We start from the raw sequence: 15,536 nt of genomic DNA, 5'->3' as shown, positions 1-15,536 counted from the left end.
AACACTATTGCTAACTCTTGAAATACATTGCTGTTATAGATCAGAAAATTGCATGTGCTGGCTGGAAAAAAATACAACTAAAATTCTAATTTCAATTTTGATTATTAAATTTACTTGTTTCCCAGGTATTTGAAGCCAAAGGTCTAATTGCAAAACTTGTGCTACTATAATGGCTCTGATAATCTTTTGGTTTATTAATCTCTTGGTCACGTACAGCTATCTGGTCCCACATGAAGTGCTATAAAGACAGAAAGACATCCATAAAATCTATGAACACTAGTTCTATTGCATGACTGTGTCCAGAGTACTTATCTAAAAACAATTCTTTTTCACAAATTGTCTCTCTGAGCACCTAATTACATAAGTCCACATTTTTTATAATCTCCAAACAAATACAGTTTAAGGTACAGATGAAAGGGTATTGACAAAAGATGAAGTTAGAAAACAACACTTTTATTCAATGTAGTACAGAACAGTGCCTAGTTGTTTAATGAACTAATGGAAACATTAGATAATTTTGTGGTTCAACCTCAGCCGGCAATTGAGTACCATGCAGCTGCTCACTCACTCTCCCCGCCACAGTGGGATGGGGAAGAGAATCGGAAGCGTAAAAGAGAAAACTCATGGGTTGAGATAAGAACAGTTTAATAATTGAAATAATAATAATAATAATAGTAATAATAATAGAATATACAAAGCAAGTGATGCACAATGCAATTGCTCACCACCCACCGACCGATGCCCAGCCAGTCCCCGAGCAGCGGCCCCCCCGGCCAGCTTTCCCCCAGTTTCTATACTGAGCATGACGTCCCATGGTATGGAATGTCCCTTTGGCCAGTTTGGGGCAGCCGTCCTGGCTGTGCCCCCTCCCGGCTTCTTGTGCCCCTCCAGCCTGCTCAGTCGGTAGAGCACGAGAAGCTGAGAAGTCCTTGACTAGTGTAAGCACTGCTCAGCAACAACTAAAACATCGGTGTGTTATCAACTTTGTTCTCATCCTAAATCCAAAACACAGCACTGTACCAGCTGCTAGGAAGGAAATTAACTCTATCCCAGCTGAAACCAGGACAGTAATCTACGTATATACATCATATAGGACAATTCCACATGGCCTTCATTAATTGCTAAGGCCAACGAAGACCTTCCACAATACGGCCAGCTGCTTGTACTAACCAGCTACTTTATAGATACCTTCCACGAACTATGATAATTATTGCAGAATGTTTCTATCAACATATAATTGCATCCATCCTATATACTGCCAAATAGGCCTAAGCTGCTAATGCCATTCTTCTAGCAGTAATTTAAGTACTGTTACAGAGAAGAAAAACAGAATCTATCATACAGACAAGACAGGAAGATAATGTCCAATAGCATGCTGTAAACCAGAATTTCTTAACAGTAGCACACATGTAAAAAGCAGAACTTGTCCACCAACAAAGAACAAAGCAGGTAAGACTTTGCACTGATACTTAAATGAATGATATACAAATATATCACTCAGAAAACAAAGTGGCCTCACCATGCAATGCTGCTTTTTTTAAATAGCCCTAATGTTTACTTCAGACCTACAGGTTACTACATTAAAAACCCACATAGAGCAGATGGAAAGGCTGCTTGCCAGCAAAAGAAAAGATTAAAAAAAACCCTCAGCCTTTTAAAAGCCAGTTGAGCTGTTGGAAACAACTGAAAATTAAAACCGCCCACCCTCTGCACATGTATTCTTGATGGTCCCCAAAAGCATCCATCAACTCCTCCTCTGCTAGAACTACGATCCCTAGCACACCTCAGGAGTCATGATAAAGGCTACATAATCATTGCCCGCAGTTCAAGTAAAGGCGTTGAAGTGGATGTTGTTTCATCCTGGAATCAATAGGGTTTTTTTGTTTTAATTACTTTCTAGGGCTCAAGTAGTGGAGAACATATGGCTGCTGTTTAAGATGTTAGATTGTAAAACTGCAGTCTGTATATGGCTCAGTGTAACAGGGCTTCACGATATCTTTTCTGCTGTTAAAGTCATAGGTGGAAGCTTGTGGTCTATACAGATCTACAAAGTGATGCCAAGAGAATAAGGACATGATTTTGCATCAGCTGCCCTGTTTGTATAAGTCTGTGATGTAACACAGGTGAATGAATTACATAGTTTTTTAAATTTAATAATAAACTGGACACGTGGCACAGCTTTGCTTCTTTCAGAAAAATCCAGTTCACTATTAAATATCTATCTATGAATGATAGATGCACTCTCAGCATTAATTAGTAACACAAATTGAAAACATATCTCTTCCTGTAACTTCAGGAAGACTAAAACACAAATTTTCTCAACCTACCAAAATGCACAGTCATCCATTTGGACAGACGTCGCTCCAAGTCTCCTCCGTCAGTTTTAAAAAGGGATAGCTACGTATGAGTTAAATTATCTGTTTCTCATTTCCTAATACTTATTACCATAGGCAGCCACCACAACAGCCAGCTATTACAAGTTGCATTTGTAATACAATGAAAATTGTTCCAAAGTATTAGAGTAGCATAATTTCCAACTTTTCTCTTTTTTTTTTTTGAGGGGGGTAATTTCATAGCCAATGAAAATGTAAAGCGAATAAAACCAAGATGAAATTGTTAACAGGATGATTCCTGTGGAACAATATCTATTAGCATCAGGTTACCAAAGATTTCCTTTTTTGAAGATAGGTATTAGAAAAGTGACACTTACCTGCAGAAGCACTGTGGAATCTCTCCTTGACCATACAGAGGAAACAAAAATGGTGTATTGCCATAGCGGCCAAGGCACTGAAGAAATTTTTTTGTTGCCTGAAGACCTTCAAGAGTGCTGCAATCAGTCTCTGAAACCATTGCAATAGAGTGCAGAATAAAGTGCTGCAAGCTGGACGTTAACTTCCGTGTTCTTAAGAACTGAGCAAATGTACTGTTCTCGTAGTCTGAGGAAAAAGTAAATTTAGGTAAAGGGTATGAGATTTGTATTTTCAAAACAAGTACTTTTGTATTTAAACAAACAAAAGCAACTGAGTTTTTCAACAAACATATTGCTGAAAATGGATAATCCAAGTCAATGAAAGTTAAAAACTCACTTTCTGGGAGTAAATTTTTCTCAGAAGACAGAAATGCCATTCTATTAAATTATTTCAAAATAACACAAACCCATTGTTTGAGTCTCCAACAGTCTAGAAAGCAACCTCTAAACATGGCTTCATCTATTCATTATGTTAGACTTGATCTAAACCCATTTCTCAATCGTGTGAGAAAAGTGAAAAACTGTGGACAAAAACCCATTGAGGTGCCTTGGGACACTGTTTCCTGTGAATTACCCAAAATATTATACCTCAATGACACCCATTCAAGACGACTACTGCTGAATCCATACTGATATAAGCGTATATTTATGCGCAGAGAAGCCATTCACATAGTGTCTTAATCCAAAGATGAGAAGGCGCACTATTTACTTCAAATTGATGACTTGCTCGCAACAAACAAGTATGGATGAGACACAAAGAAGACAGGGATGAGGAAGCATATCTCCCCTTTAAAGTAATACTATTTCTGACACATTTTGAAATTCAAAGAAACACAAGTCTTTCAGGAGATGTGGAAGACAAGTGTTGCATGTCACTGATACACCTCTGAGAAACTTTAGTTGTCTTAATAACTAAATGAATTTTTTTTCCCCAGGAAAAGATAGTATTTAAGCAACAGCATACTTTCATACCATTCAGAAATCTGCTCTTAAGCTTATTTCAGTCATGCACAAATTCATAGGTAATTCAGAAACACTTCCATCAATGCTGAGACTAGTATTATCGAGCCATATATTCTGTTCAACATTCAACCACTGTTTTATTACAAATGTATCTTACTATCCTTTGTACAGCCATGCAACAAGTCATAAAATGACAGGGCTTTTTGTTTTATCGTTCTAAAAAAAATTCTCAAGTTTTTCCTCACTTCAGACTTCTTACATAATTCCAAATTTTACATAAAAAAGCTTTTAAAAAAATTCTTCACTATCATGAACTCTTCCTATTAAAAGTCTGCCTTCCCACGGACGTAATGATCTCACCAAGACCATTTTTAAATTTCTGAAGTCTTTGCATTAGACTAATCTGACTCAAAATATTCCCGATTACTTCCCAGACTATTTTAAAATGTAGGAACAAATCTGTTTAACTACCTCTGGAAGTAAAATAAATCTAATGTCACTTAGGTACATGAATCAATGAATTCATTTAAAATTGATGTGGCGTCTCCTTTTTTTACTTAATAAATTTTCTAAATACTACCTATATTCTCACTCTGAGCACTTCCATTTCTTCCATCAGCAGCAAACCTGAAATTACCTGTAATCTATAAACCACTTCAGTCTAATGAGTTTTTCCCCCTTCAGGATTTTCTGGAGTTCATCACAGACTCTCTCTCTCCTAATCTTACCACATCATTTTCAATATTGACCAATTCTCTCTTGTATATGTTTAAAATAATTTACTCTAATGTTTGTATCTAATCTAAGGGTCTTGTTCAAGTAATCAAACCAATACCAATACCTTAACAATTGTTTCTTTCTAACACTAGATTCTTTCAAAAATATTGCCCAGCCACGCTACTATCAAGCTACAAAAGCATCGCAGATATATAAAATATCGCAGACGGGAAGTGCAGTCCCCCGCGGGTGTGTGTCTGAAATGTACGTCAATAGTTTATTTCTCTTTCCTCATTATTTTTGACAGATTTTTCTTTTTTGTGCCTTATTTTACTTTTAGACTCCAAGAAGTGAGAACATCACTTCATTCTTTGTACCCTGAGGTGCATAAACCCAAAGCAGAGAGTGGGTTTCTATCACCTTCCTTCTGTTAGCCAATCTTCCTTTTTCACCTGATGCTCATTATTCTTTGCACATTATGGCTCAAATCTATTCAGATTTTCTCTCATCTGAATAAGCCATCCATGGATAAAGGCACTTTGAACTTGCCCTCTGCAACTAAAAGGCATTATTAAATTACATTTACTTTCAAAGTTAAAAAATTCTACTTTCTCCATTTGTGATTTTGTGGAAACATATTGTGATGATTTACATACTATCCAAAAAAAGGGAAAAGAAAAAACAGGTACATCACACCATATTAAAAAAATCCCTGGGAAGGGGGAGGAAACACCTAAAAATGATAAAAAACATTTTGCAACCTTGCTGTAATATATAATTTTGCTGTTGAAGAAAAATGTAAATAGTAAGTGATGTGGGAACTAGAAGAGCAAGTGCTTAAGTAGAAGAATTTAACATTGAAGTGAAAAGGTCATGAAAAGGTCAAAGCATACTTTGAAAATGAATCCATAAAAATAAATTGCATGAAGACACAGGAGAGCTATCAAAATTGTGCATAACTGAATGAACTCATAGGAGGAGAATGTACACTGTTCAATGAAACACTACCTTGGTATTCATCAGGGTGTTGTTCATAGTCCAAACAAAATGTCAAAAATTTCATTAGCATTCTCTTTTCCACCATAGCGAGCTGTCTGCTGTTGAAGACATCTGCTCTAGAACAAGGTACCTGGAAAATATTTTTTAATAATTTCAGACACTTTCCGTATTCTGGATAGGGAAAGCATTAAGTCTGATGCTGATATAGTCTGATAACCTAACAAGTATTTTAAATGCCTATTTTCTATTATAGTTATTTTCTTATATATTTCTTTCCATTATTTTCTATTATAACTATAATAAAAGTTACCAATCTTCCACAATAAAAATATTTTAAAATCTTTAAGCCTCCGCCTCTTATTTCCCTTCAATTTCACTTGTATCTCTGATTGCACAGTTAATCAAGAGAGTTTGTATTAACTGTGCCAAAATCTGTTGCCATTATCAGACCAATGACTTCCCTTATAAGTAGCAGAGACACAAATCAAGTCTATGCTAGGAATTTGAAAACCTAAAACCTGTGAATCTTTAATAATTAACTGCCATGGTCTAAATATTTGACATGAGGCAAAGGTTTATATCAATAATTTACTGGACTGCACATTCTTATTTCAGCTTTTTTTTTTTATATTTATATATAAACACATACAAATCCCTTTTCATTCCAGAAATGAAATAAAAATCAGAATCTTAAGGAAAAATATTAGCTTATTGTTACAAAACTCTCAAGAAACCAATTTCAAGTTTCTTGACTTTAAAAGATGAGATTAAACAGAGGCAATACATTATTCTGCAATACCTGTTCTACTTTTCCTTCTCGAAAGGCAAGAATTCGTGTCGCATTTTTAAACTCTGCATATCTGCTAACGTTCGACTTAATGAGAAGGTCAATTAACAGACCTCGGGAGTACAGCAACTGCACAGCGAAGAAAAAAAGAAAACGGTGAGTTAGGAGAAAGTGCTCACACCAGAAGAAAACAGTGATACCAACACTATTCATCTGTAAAGTGTTTTCTTTAACTATTTACAAGTACACACAGTGAAGTAAAATCTGAATAAAAGAATATCAAGATGTAGTATGTGCAAAATAATATCAAATGAACTGAAGCGACCATATAAATGGAGGAGGCAAAACAGTCCACAGGAGAGAAAAGGAGATGTCAGCCTACTGCTCGTTTAGTTTTATTAGTCTGGGAGTCATAGCTTAAGACAATTTTTTGTATTGTCATCTTGAATAATTTCTTCGTATTGTATGCTATATATCCTTGAACACCATACCGTACAACCTTAATTTCCCAGTATCAGTAAAGTACATGACACTGTCTGTGTAAATCATCACTAGTTGTTTCTTAAATTACCTGAAACAATAATGCCACATTTTCTAAATGTAAATTCCTTAAACCCCCAGTTAAGGTTTATAAATTCATATAACAGAGTATGACTAATCTGTCTACCTTCACTCTTTCTATAAGCTACAAATATATTATGAAAGACTGAAGGGACAGAAATGTAACTATTAACAGAAGACGTATGTCTGAATTGAAAAGCATTGGAGATCAGTTTAAACATGCTTCAAGCCTCGTGGCCCTGAGTAACAGAATTTGCGTGATCACACAGGAATTTTCAAGATAAAGGTTTACTGGAACACTAACGAGGACACTACGAGAAAGTTTGTGTCCCAGTGCCAGAGAGAAACCAACGTAAATTACCGGTCTTGCCTTGATAACTACTATTCTGTCAGAATTTCTGGAATTCATTGCATTTAACACCATGTAACACAGTGGCACAGAAAAAGTATTAAAAGGTTGCAAAATAGCATTATCTGCTTAACCACTATACACTGACTATCGTTTTCATGATGTCATTCCAATGATGCATGAAAGAGGTATCTACATTTGGAACACAGAGACAAAATTTAAAACAATGCATTTTGTAGCGTCTCCTCAAAGAATTTAATACATTATTGAAGAAAGCTTTTTTCCAGTTTCCAGAGGTTTGAAAAATCTTTTCATGCAGAATATGAAAAACTAAGCATTCGACTTCGAAAAAACTTCCCATTCCAGAGTACCCATATAGCCTAAAGTACAGAAGTTAAGAAAAATTCCCCTTTAACTTGGATTTGCAGGGCCATATCCATATACTGTGAAGTACGTAAAAGCCAGATTTTAAACAGTATGACAAATGTCAGACTAATAGTTTTTCCTCTAAGTAAAACGCACACTACTAGGAATTCAACACAATAATAACTAATTTTAGTTAGCTTGCATGTTATAGATTAACTGTAATTATTTTTTCTTTCCAATAAAATTTATTACAATTCAGTGCTTTAGTCACCAGAGAACCAAAACTAGTATAGAGAGACAATGAGAGTTTCACAGGAAAATCTAAAACCCAGGAAGCACTCCAATAGGAAAACTATTTTTCATTTTAAAAACATCAAAGATCTGCATTCAGATTGATTTTCCGTGTATAAAAAATATAATTTTTTTAACGGTACTATTTAAAAAGAGCAATTTTGCAGATAAATTTACTTTTATGGACATACTTCTGAGCTATGCTTTATGGTCTCTTTGGTTATAAACAAACACTAAAGAGCACATATGAAATAGCTCGTGTTTGTTTTAAGAGTACTAATTCTTGCTTACTTCTCAAGAGTGTCTTTTTTTGCCTTAAAGGTACTGTGTCTGGCCTCCAAAACACTAAAGATTTTTTTTAAATTTCAGCATTTTAAGAAAAGTAAATGTACTTATATGAAAAGAGTCATTCAGCTCCTACCTTGGAAACTAAATCAATATTAAACCTTCTGCCTTCTCTAACAATTTGGGAATACGTAATTTTCTTTCGTTCTTGGGCAGATATTTCTGAGGGTGCAGCTTCAGTTTTTCCCAATTCCGGAGCGGACTCGCCTAAAGCCGTACTATGACAACTTTCATTCTCAGAAGTTATTTCTGTATCATTCCCTTTCATTGCACTTGCTGGCTTAGTGCCTGTAGCCTTTTCTGGTTCCTGGCTCTCCGCCTCCGGTAAGGCACTCTCCATTGGTGGGCACTCTTTTTCCGATTCCTGAGCAACCCCCTCAGCACCAGAGGCTCCAAAGATAGGCAGCTTTGGCAACGCACCAGCTTCTTCAACATCTTCAGCTGAATCCTGACTGATTAAAAACACAACGGGAAGAAGGGGGGAAAAAAGTCTTTTAAAGAGTCATAAAAACTTGTTTAAAGTTTTGAGTCAGTGCCAGAAGGGAAACCTCAAGCGTTTCTATGAAAAGTATTAGAATTCTTTATCCTGGCCAAATCAGGTGTACCACCCACTAAAACATTCTGGTTCTTTGACTGCAAAGCTATAATTCAAGAGGAGTATTTTTACTGAGGAGAAAAAAAAAAGCAAACCAAAAATTGTGGTTCTTATTTTACACGGCTCAAAAGATGGAATGAGCTTAAATTGAAAATCAAAACTCATGGTGAAACACAATACACAGCTACATAAACAAAATAAATATAATAATTTAAAGAAGAAACAGTAAAGCAATTTGATTAGGTTTTTCCTATGGATTAAAAAACGCCTTTGAAACTGAAATACAAAAACGCATTAAAGTCATTAGGCTTAGGTATTTTAAAAAACAGACTCACTGAAGAAAACAGACTGAGACTACTTTGCGTCTATTATTATAGCAAGTCCGTAAGAGATGCAAGCAATTTTGACCCGAGTTTAAGTAAAACTTTCAGATTACTTCTTCAACTCTGACTTTGCATTCTAATTAGTTGTTCAAGTAACAGCCATACAGAACAAAGTTCCCTCATATAGCAATGTTATTTTTATGCAAGTGTTACAAATTTGTGCATAGTACATGAAGGCAGCCAGTCAAAAGGAGGGACATTACCACACAACATTTACTCTGTACAGTCCATTTCCTTTTCACAACACAATTCTTTAAAATTCCTCTTATAAAGCAGACCTCCACTTTTAATCTCATCTACTCTTTTTATCTTGAACTTCAATGACATCTACCTTAGAAACTAGTACTTTTGAACTTAGAATTTTAGTTTATACTACCAGCTGAGATGAATCAAATCAATGTCATTGTAAGTGAAAGGAGTTCAACAATAATTTCAAACTATCTTTTTATCTTTATACCACAAGCCATTAATGCACTGAATAAACAGTTTAATCTTGGCTGAAAACTAATGAACTATGATTTTAAAGGTGACCTGCAAACGTACAGTACAAAATTTCAATAACTAACAGGATGGCTAAAATTCACTGAACAGTAAGGAATTATTCAGTATACATATAAAAATGCTCCCTCGCACATCTGTAGCCTTACAGATGGAAGCAGGGGCCAGGATTTCTGTTAAAAGAGGGAACAAAAACCCTCTACCCTTTAAAAGTTGCTCCTCACTTATGAACTCAAGGAGCTCACACAGGCTCATGAAAATAAGAGTTTGGCATAGGTCTCAGCTTGTGCACAGCCACCAGGAAGCACTTATTCATGAATGGGGTAAAACATTGCCCTGGGAAATACGTGAACTGCTATAAGGAAGCACTAATGAAAGAAGTCTGTTTCTGTACATTAATTACGTCTTTCTGCTTCATATTGCAAGCATTAAAAAAGTATAAAATATCAAAGAAAGATAAGTACTTTGTCAAATGTTTTTTAAAAAAGTAATCTCTACTGAAAAACCAAAGTCAATTAAATTTTGGGGTTCTGTTTGGATTTTGTTTTTTTTTTAAGAATTTGGAACATGTTTGTGAAAACTGCAAAAGCTCTTGCGATAATGCAATAACTAAGAGCAAAGCTTTTCTTTTACCCATCCTAAAGCTTTTTATAACACGAAAATTCAGAGGAAATTTTTCTTTCTACCTTCTCCCAAGCTCAATGTACAGGTCAATCTCATTTTAAACATACTTGATTATTACTTTTAAAATCAAAATAAAATTTGGATTCACAGTAAGTTGTCTTTTTTCTATATCACTCTGAAAAAGCAGTGTAACAGAAATGTTATATTTATGTATTTTAAAGCTCTATTCAATTCCCATTAATGAATACGTAAATCTGCATGATTTGCAGCTCTACACATTTTATAATGAAAGCCTAAAAACTGTATATAATCTAAATTCATGACATCCTTCCTATAGGAACAAATATCCCTGAATAATGTAAGAACTGTCCATAAAAATCACTCAAATTGAACTTTTGTACAGACAATTCTTCTCCTAATTCAGAAAAAAATAATACATCTGCAGACAAATTGTTGTGTAAATTTAGAATATTATCTTCCACCATTCATCAATTAATGGTACTAACAAAGGAATATCTTAAAATGAATGTGTCTTATTAATGCCTTGTAACAGCAACCCCTTCAGATAGGTCAAATGAAAAATTGCCAACCAGCTGGTTAATTTATTCAGCACAGGTGTTCACTATTTATTTTTCAGCCATTTGCCTTTTTTCAATACAGCTTGTTGTAGACACAGTATTCTTTTCCTTTGATGGATGCACTTTGTTCTAAGCCATTCATTTCAGATTTGCACCGTGTATATTATACTGCTACCCAGCTGTTTATTCTTTCAAAATAAATGTTTAATGGTTACTTCATAGGAGTTATAAAAGTTAAGGAAAAATAACAGAATCTAGCCAGAACGTGTAAATCGTCCGAAACACAATAACTGACTCTCTCAGAAAGTTTTAAGTTATTTTGGAAATTTTTCTCTTTGCTAGGATTATTAATCTTACCACTCTCCCTGCTGTGTTTTTGAGTTTCTTTGGTGATAATCGAGAGACAGCTTTGCACTGCCAGGCTAAGTTGAATGCTTAAAAGTAGAATCTTCTGTTTTGTCCTGACTCAAGTATAATGCTCACTTCTAGAAAGTGTGAAAACTTCGTGCTAGGGGACTCATTTTTGAGCCGGCCATCAGTCAATATCACATCTTCTTCGGAAAACCATACACAAAGTTAAGAGACTATGAAACCTTTAATCTGATTTAATACTGGTTCTGAACAATATTTATTATGGCAACAGGATTACAATTACAATATTCAAGTGATATTGCTTTAAAACAAGCATAACATTTTATCTGCAATACAGTCAAGCAGCCATTACTGTGCAATATAGAATATTGGAATGCAATATGGAATATTCTGAGGCTGTGACCTTCAGATTGTACTACGTAATTCACACCTTTTTTTCCCCTACCTATGATGTTTACAGAAAGAAATACATGTTTCTGTATGAATATCTGTCCATGTTTCATTCAGCTACCTATGATATTATCTAAGGGGTTCAAGGTTAAACTTACATAACTATCCCAAAGAACCTTTCAGGAACTCACAACAGTGTTCAGTTCAGTGCAAAATCCAAAAGATAAAAATGATAAATAAATACAAAGAAATAGTTCAGTTTTCAATTGAGGCCCATACAATTTCCATTCATTATTACTATGCTTACGCGATATTCAACATTACTGCTTCACAAGGTTACTTTCAGATGTTCCTTGATTTTCAGTAATATGACATTGTGAAAAGCTTACCTTCTGCATGACTTACACATAACAAAGTATCATACTTCCATTTAAAAACCTAAACAAAAAGTGAAATTTGTATTCTTAACTTCTGCTAATGCAGACGTACCTCTACAAATGCCTAACGAAAAGATATTTACCACATACTCAGTCCTAAGATGGTATACTATTCTTCACGTGCTTATGCAACAACTATTCACGAAAGTAAATTTGTGTATTTCAAACTAAGCATGTATTTTTTGCATGTTGTATGTAAAGTAAGAGCTGAGTTACCCTACTTCAAAAACAGAAAGAAGGTGACTGCCCTAAAAGGCTAACTGTTAGCCTTTGACCACGCAATTCCTTCTAAAGCATCATGGGTAAGCACTGTTTAATGAGTAAATTAAATCCACTGAATATAAAAATGACCACAATTATTTTATAGTTACAGTACTACTGTCCATTTGTGTTCCTATTCTTGTGTACTTATGAGTTTAACTTTTTACTATGAGAATAGCAGCTTTCAGCCAAATTAAGAATGGAAAAATTTAATAGACGGTAGTGCCTAACTACCTACTACTAATAATACCTACAAACACAACACTCCTGTTTTCTATTCAGAAGTAAATTACCAACTGACAAAGCTGGCCAACAAATTATATTGCATCCAGATAAGGTCATTTAAGAAGGATCAGTTAGCTTCAATGAAGTGCAAGTGATTTCAACAAAATCAGAAGGACATTAAGAACGTTTTAGAGCTCATGGTTACTTTTTGAGACAACATGCAATATGGTAGTGTGGTGAAATGCTTGAAGCCAAAAGCACAGTATGATTATTTACCTCTGGGCATATAAAGTTATTTGCATATTTCAATATTTATACTTACTCGCCAAAACAGAAATCTTCCACATGTTGAATAGTTTTATCCTTCTTGCTAAGAGAAATAACTTCTTCATTCTCAAGGATCAGTTTTCTCCAGTCTTCACACTCATCACTGGTATCTGTCTTTTGCTTACAAAGAACAATTCTGAAATTACATTTTGTACTGTGCTAGCTGCTCTTGAACTATAAATATCTATAGTCCCAAATAAATTGTTGTACCATTTTATATTTAAAAAAGAAAGAAAGAAAAAAAGAAAGAAAGAAAGAATCATCTTAACTGTCTTAATGTTTTTTCTATTCAGATTTTTTGAGTTAAAATAGTTAGAGCTGGTTACTTAATTACAGCATGCCAACACTTGCACTACATTATTAGCTCTAGTAATCTGAAACGCAATGTTAAATGAAATACAAGTTTTAGTAGAGAGTTGAATATAACTTTGAATACAATCTACTAAAAGACAGGTTTGCTACAGCCAGGTTAGTTCCAAATTTTGTGACAAAACTCTTTGAATGGGTACCATATGAAAAAATACAGTGATTTGGGCATTATACTAATCTGTCCACGCTGGAATCTCTACATCATATAACAGAACCCTGAGAATATTAAGTTCTGACATTGAGCAACTCCACTGATTACGCCAGAAGGTAGCACTATGTAATAAATAGGCATGAACTGAAAAAGTTACATCTTCTACGGACCAACAGGCTCATAACGCTTCAGTAAATAATACGAACATCCATTCACTAATATAGTCCAAGCGCTCAATCTCCTAAACAAATATCCTCTTCACAGAAGATTTCTAGTGGACTGTCATGAATTAGATAAACTTTGGTCATTGAAAAATACACTATCAACATTAATCTTTTTCTCCTGGTAACAAGACAACTCAATGGAAGGATCCAATAACTACCTTTCTCACAGTTAAGAAGAATCAGCTGAAAGCACAGAAGAAAAACAAAAGGGACTGAAACATGAGAGAGTGGAGAATAATCAAACAGGAAACGGAAAAGACCAGATTATCATTTACAGAAGGCGCTGGGAAAGGAAACTAAACAATAGTGTAGTGGCTTCTACATAAATTCAAGAACCCAAAAAGTATGACTGAGCACTAGACTGTTTGGTCTCAGATAATTAATATTAATAAACAAGGCATATCAGAATCTCGGAATGCTAGGCCAGACAGTTAACTCTTAACCAGCAAAGTTGGAAAGTAGAAACCTCTTTGATCTATCAAATTACCAAAAAGAAAAAGCATTGTGATAATTTCTCTTGTAACAAATTATGCAAAGCACCAGGCTTTAACATTAAAGAACATTCAAAGAAGTCATTTGGGAAATTTTTACCTGATTTTCTTTAATCCAGGACAATAATCCTGAAAAACTAAAGCTGGCCCAGTTTCCACCATAGTAATTTCTCCTGCAAATAAAAAACAACAGTGAAACTTGATGGACAGATAAAACATAGCTTTTTCAGGTTTAAAGAAAAAACAACCAAGTTTGAGACATTCAAAATATTTTCCATGACAGATTTTACAGATGCAGAATATAAAAATATATACTATGTCACAACTCTTACAATACAACATTTCACAAGTCTTAACGAGATGCAAAATTTCAATTTTTACTCATTTGTATGCATCTCTGACCAAACAGACTATAGTCCAAAATCAAATTATTTGGAGGGTGAAATAAATGATGCTGAGAAAAGCACATGGGGTGCTATGAGTAAAAGGAAAATATAGATAATACTGCTTCTTGGCCAAGACTGACTCTACACCTCTAATTCAACCATGTACATCACTATAGACATCTTTACTTAGGGTGGAGACAAGCCAACAAGTCTGCCAGTTTCAACGGAGTTCTCAGAAAAGCCAGTTCAGGTTTTTTGCATCCATACCACACTCCACAGCTTCAGGTTCTGGCAGGACCTAATAGCTTTGTCACATGAGCACAGCTATACCGCTTCTGATTGAAGCTGATTTGGAAGTTAACATAATTGCACTCCATGCCACTTCGAAACTCACAGTGCTTCATGAGGTGGCTATACAAAGGAGGGTTATGTAAACTCAGATTGGGTCCAGACAGTAGAAACCACATCTCTCTCATACATTATGTCAAATAAAGAAAAGTTCACTCTATAATTTACCTACTGCTTACAGAACAGATTATGCTTATTATAGACTGTTAAGATGCTCTGGCAAAATTCTTATTAAACTGCATATACTGTAGGTGGAGCCAAAGGAACTGATTTGTACAAAACGATCATACCTCCCTGCGTACTTTTCAGTTTATACTTACCACCTTCTTTCTTGAAAAATATTATTTACTTTTTTTAAATCACAGAAAACTAATAGTTCTGCTGTTAATCAAAGAAAGTCTCTGCTCTCCCTTTTAAAATTTTTTCTATCAGTATTTCTCTAAACATCAGTTGGATTACTTAGCTTTTGTTATCATGCATACCACATCTTAAATGTTTAACAACTCTGATAGGAATAGAGCAATTACATTTTAAAAAATCACTAGTTCTTGCAAAATAAAAAAGTCATTTCAGGATTTAACTCTGTTTTCTGGCACTGTATGCTGGCACTTCAGAAGCATAAAAGATACCAAAAATACCCTCCTGAATGGATATCTAATGTTATTGCATACACTAACGACAAAAAACATTTAGGAAGAAAGATGGGTTTTGCATTTTACAGAATAATGCGAAGACTGCTACATCAAATGA

At 34.7% G+C, this 15,536-nt stretch overlaps 1 protein-coding gene across 1 annotated transcript in view; it reads right to left on the bottom strand.

Annotated features, from left to right (window-relative positions):
* Window positions 1-15,536, bottom strand: part of CHM (choroideremia (Rab escort protein 1)) — a 73,560-nt gene that overhangs the window by 36,526 nt on the left and 21,498 nt on the right. The window contains exons 3-8 of the mRNA XM_009326651.1: window positions 14,153-14,225; window positions 12,813-12,937; window positions 8,204-8,579; window positions 6,228-6,344; window positions 5,438-5,558; window positions 2,711-2,936 (exon numbers count right to left, since the gene is read on the bottom strand). Coding sequence (XP_009324926.1) covers window positions 2,711-2,936; window positions 5,438-5,558; window positions 6,228-6,344; window positions 8,204-8,579; window positions 12,813-12,937; window positions 14,153-14,225 — 1,038 coding nt within the window. The remainder of the gene's footprint in view (window positions 1-2,710; window positions 2,937-5,437; window positions 5,559-6,227; window positions 6,345-8,203; window positions 8,580-12,812; window positions 12,938-14,152; window positions 14,226-15,536) is intronic.

The sequence above is a fragment of the Pygoscelis adeliae genome, unplaced genomic scaffold (genome assembly GCF_000699105.1).
Source record: "Pygoscelis adeliae isolate BGI_AS28 unplaced genomic scaffold, ASM69910v1 Scaffold216, whole genome shotgun sequence".
NCBI classification, from domain to species: Eukaryota; Metazoa; Chordata; class Aves; order Sphenisciformes; family Spheniscidae; genus Pygoscelis; species Pygoscelis adeliae.
Note: the sequence above shows the minus strand (reverse complement) of the source record. Positions and strands in the feature narration are given on the sequence as shown.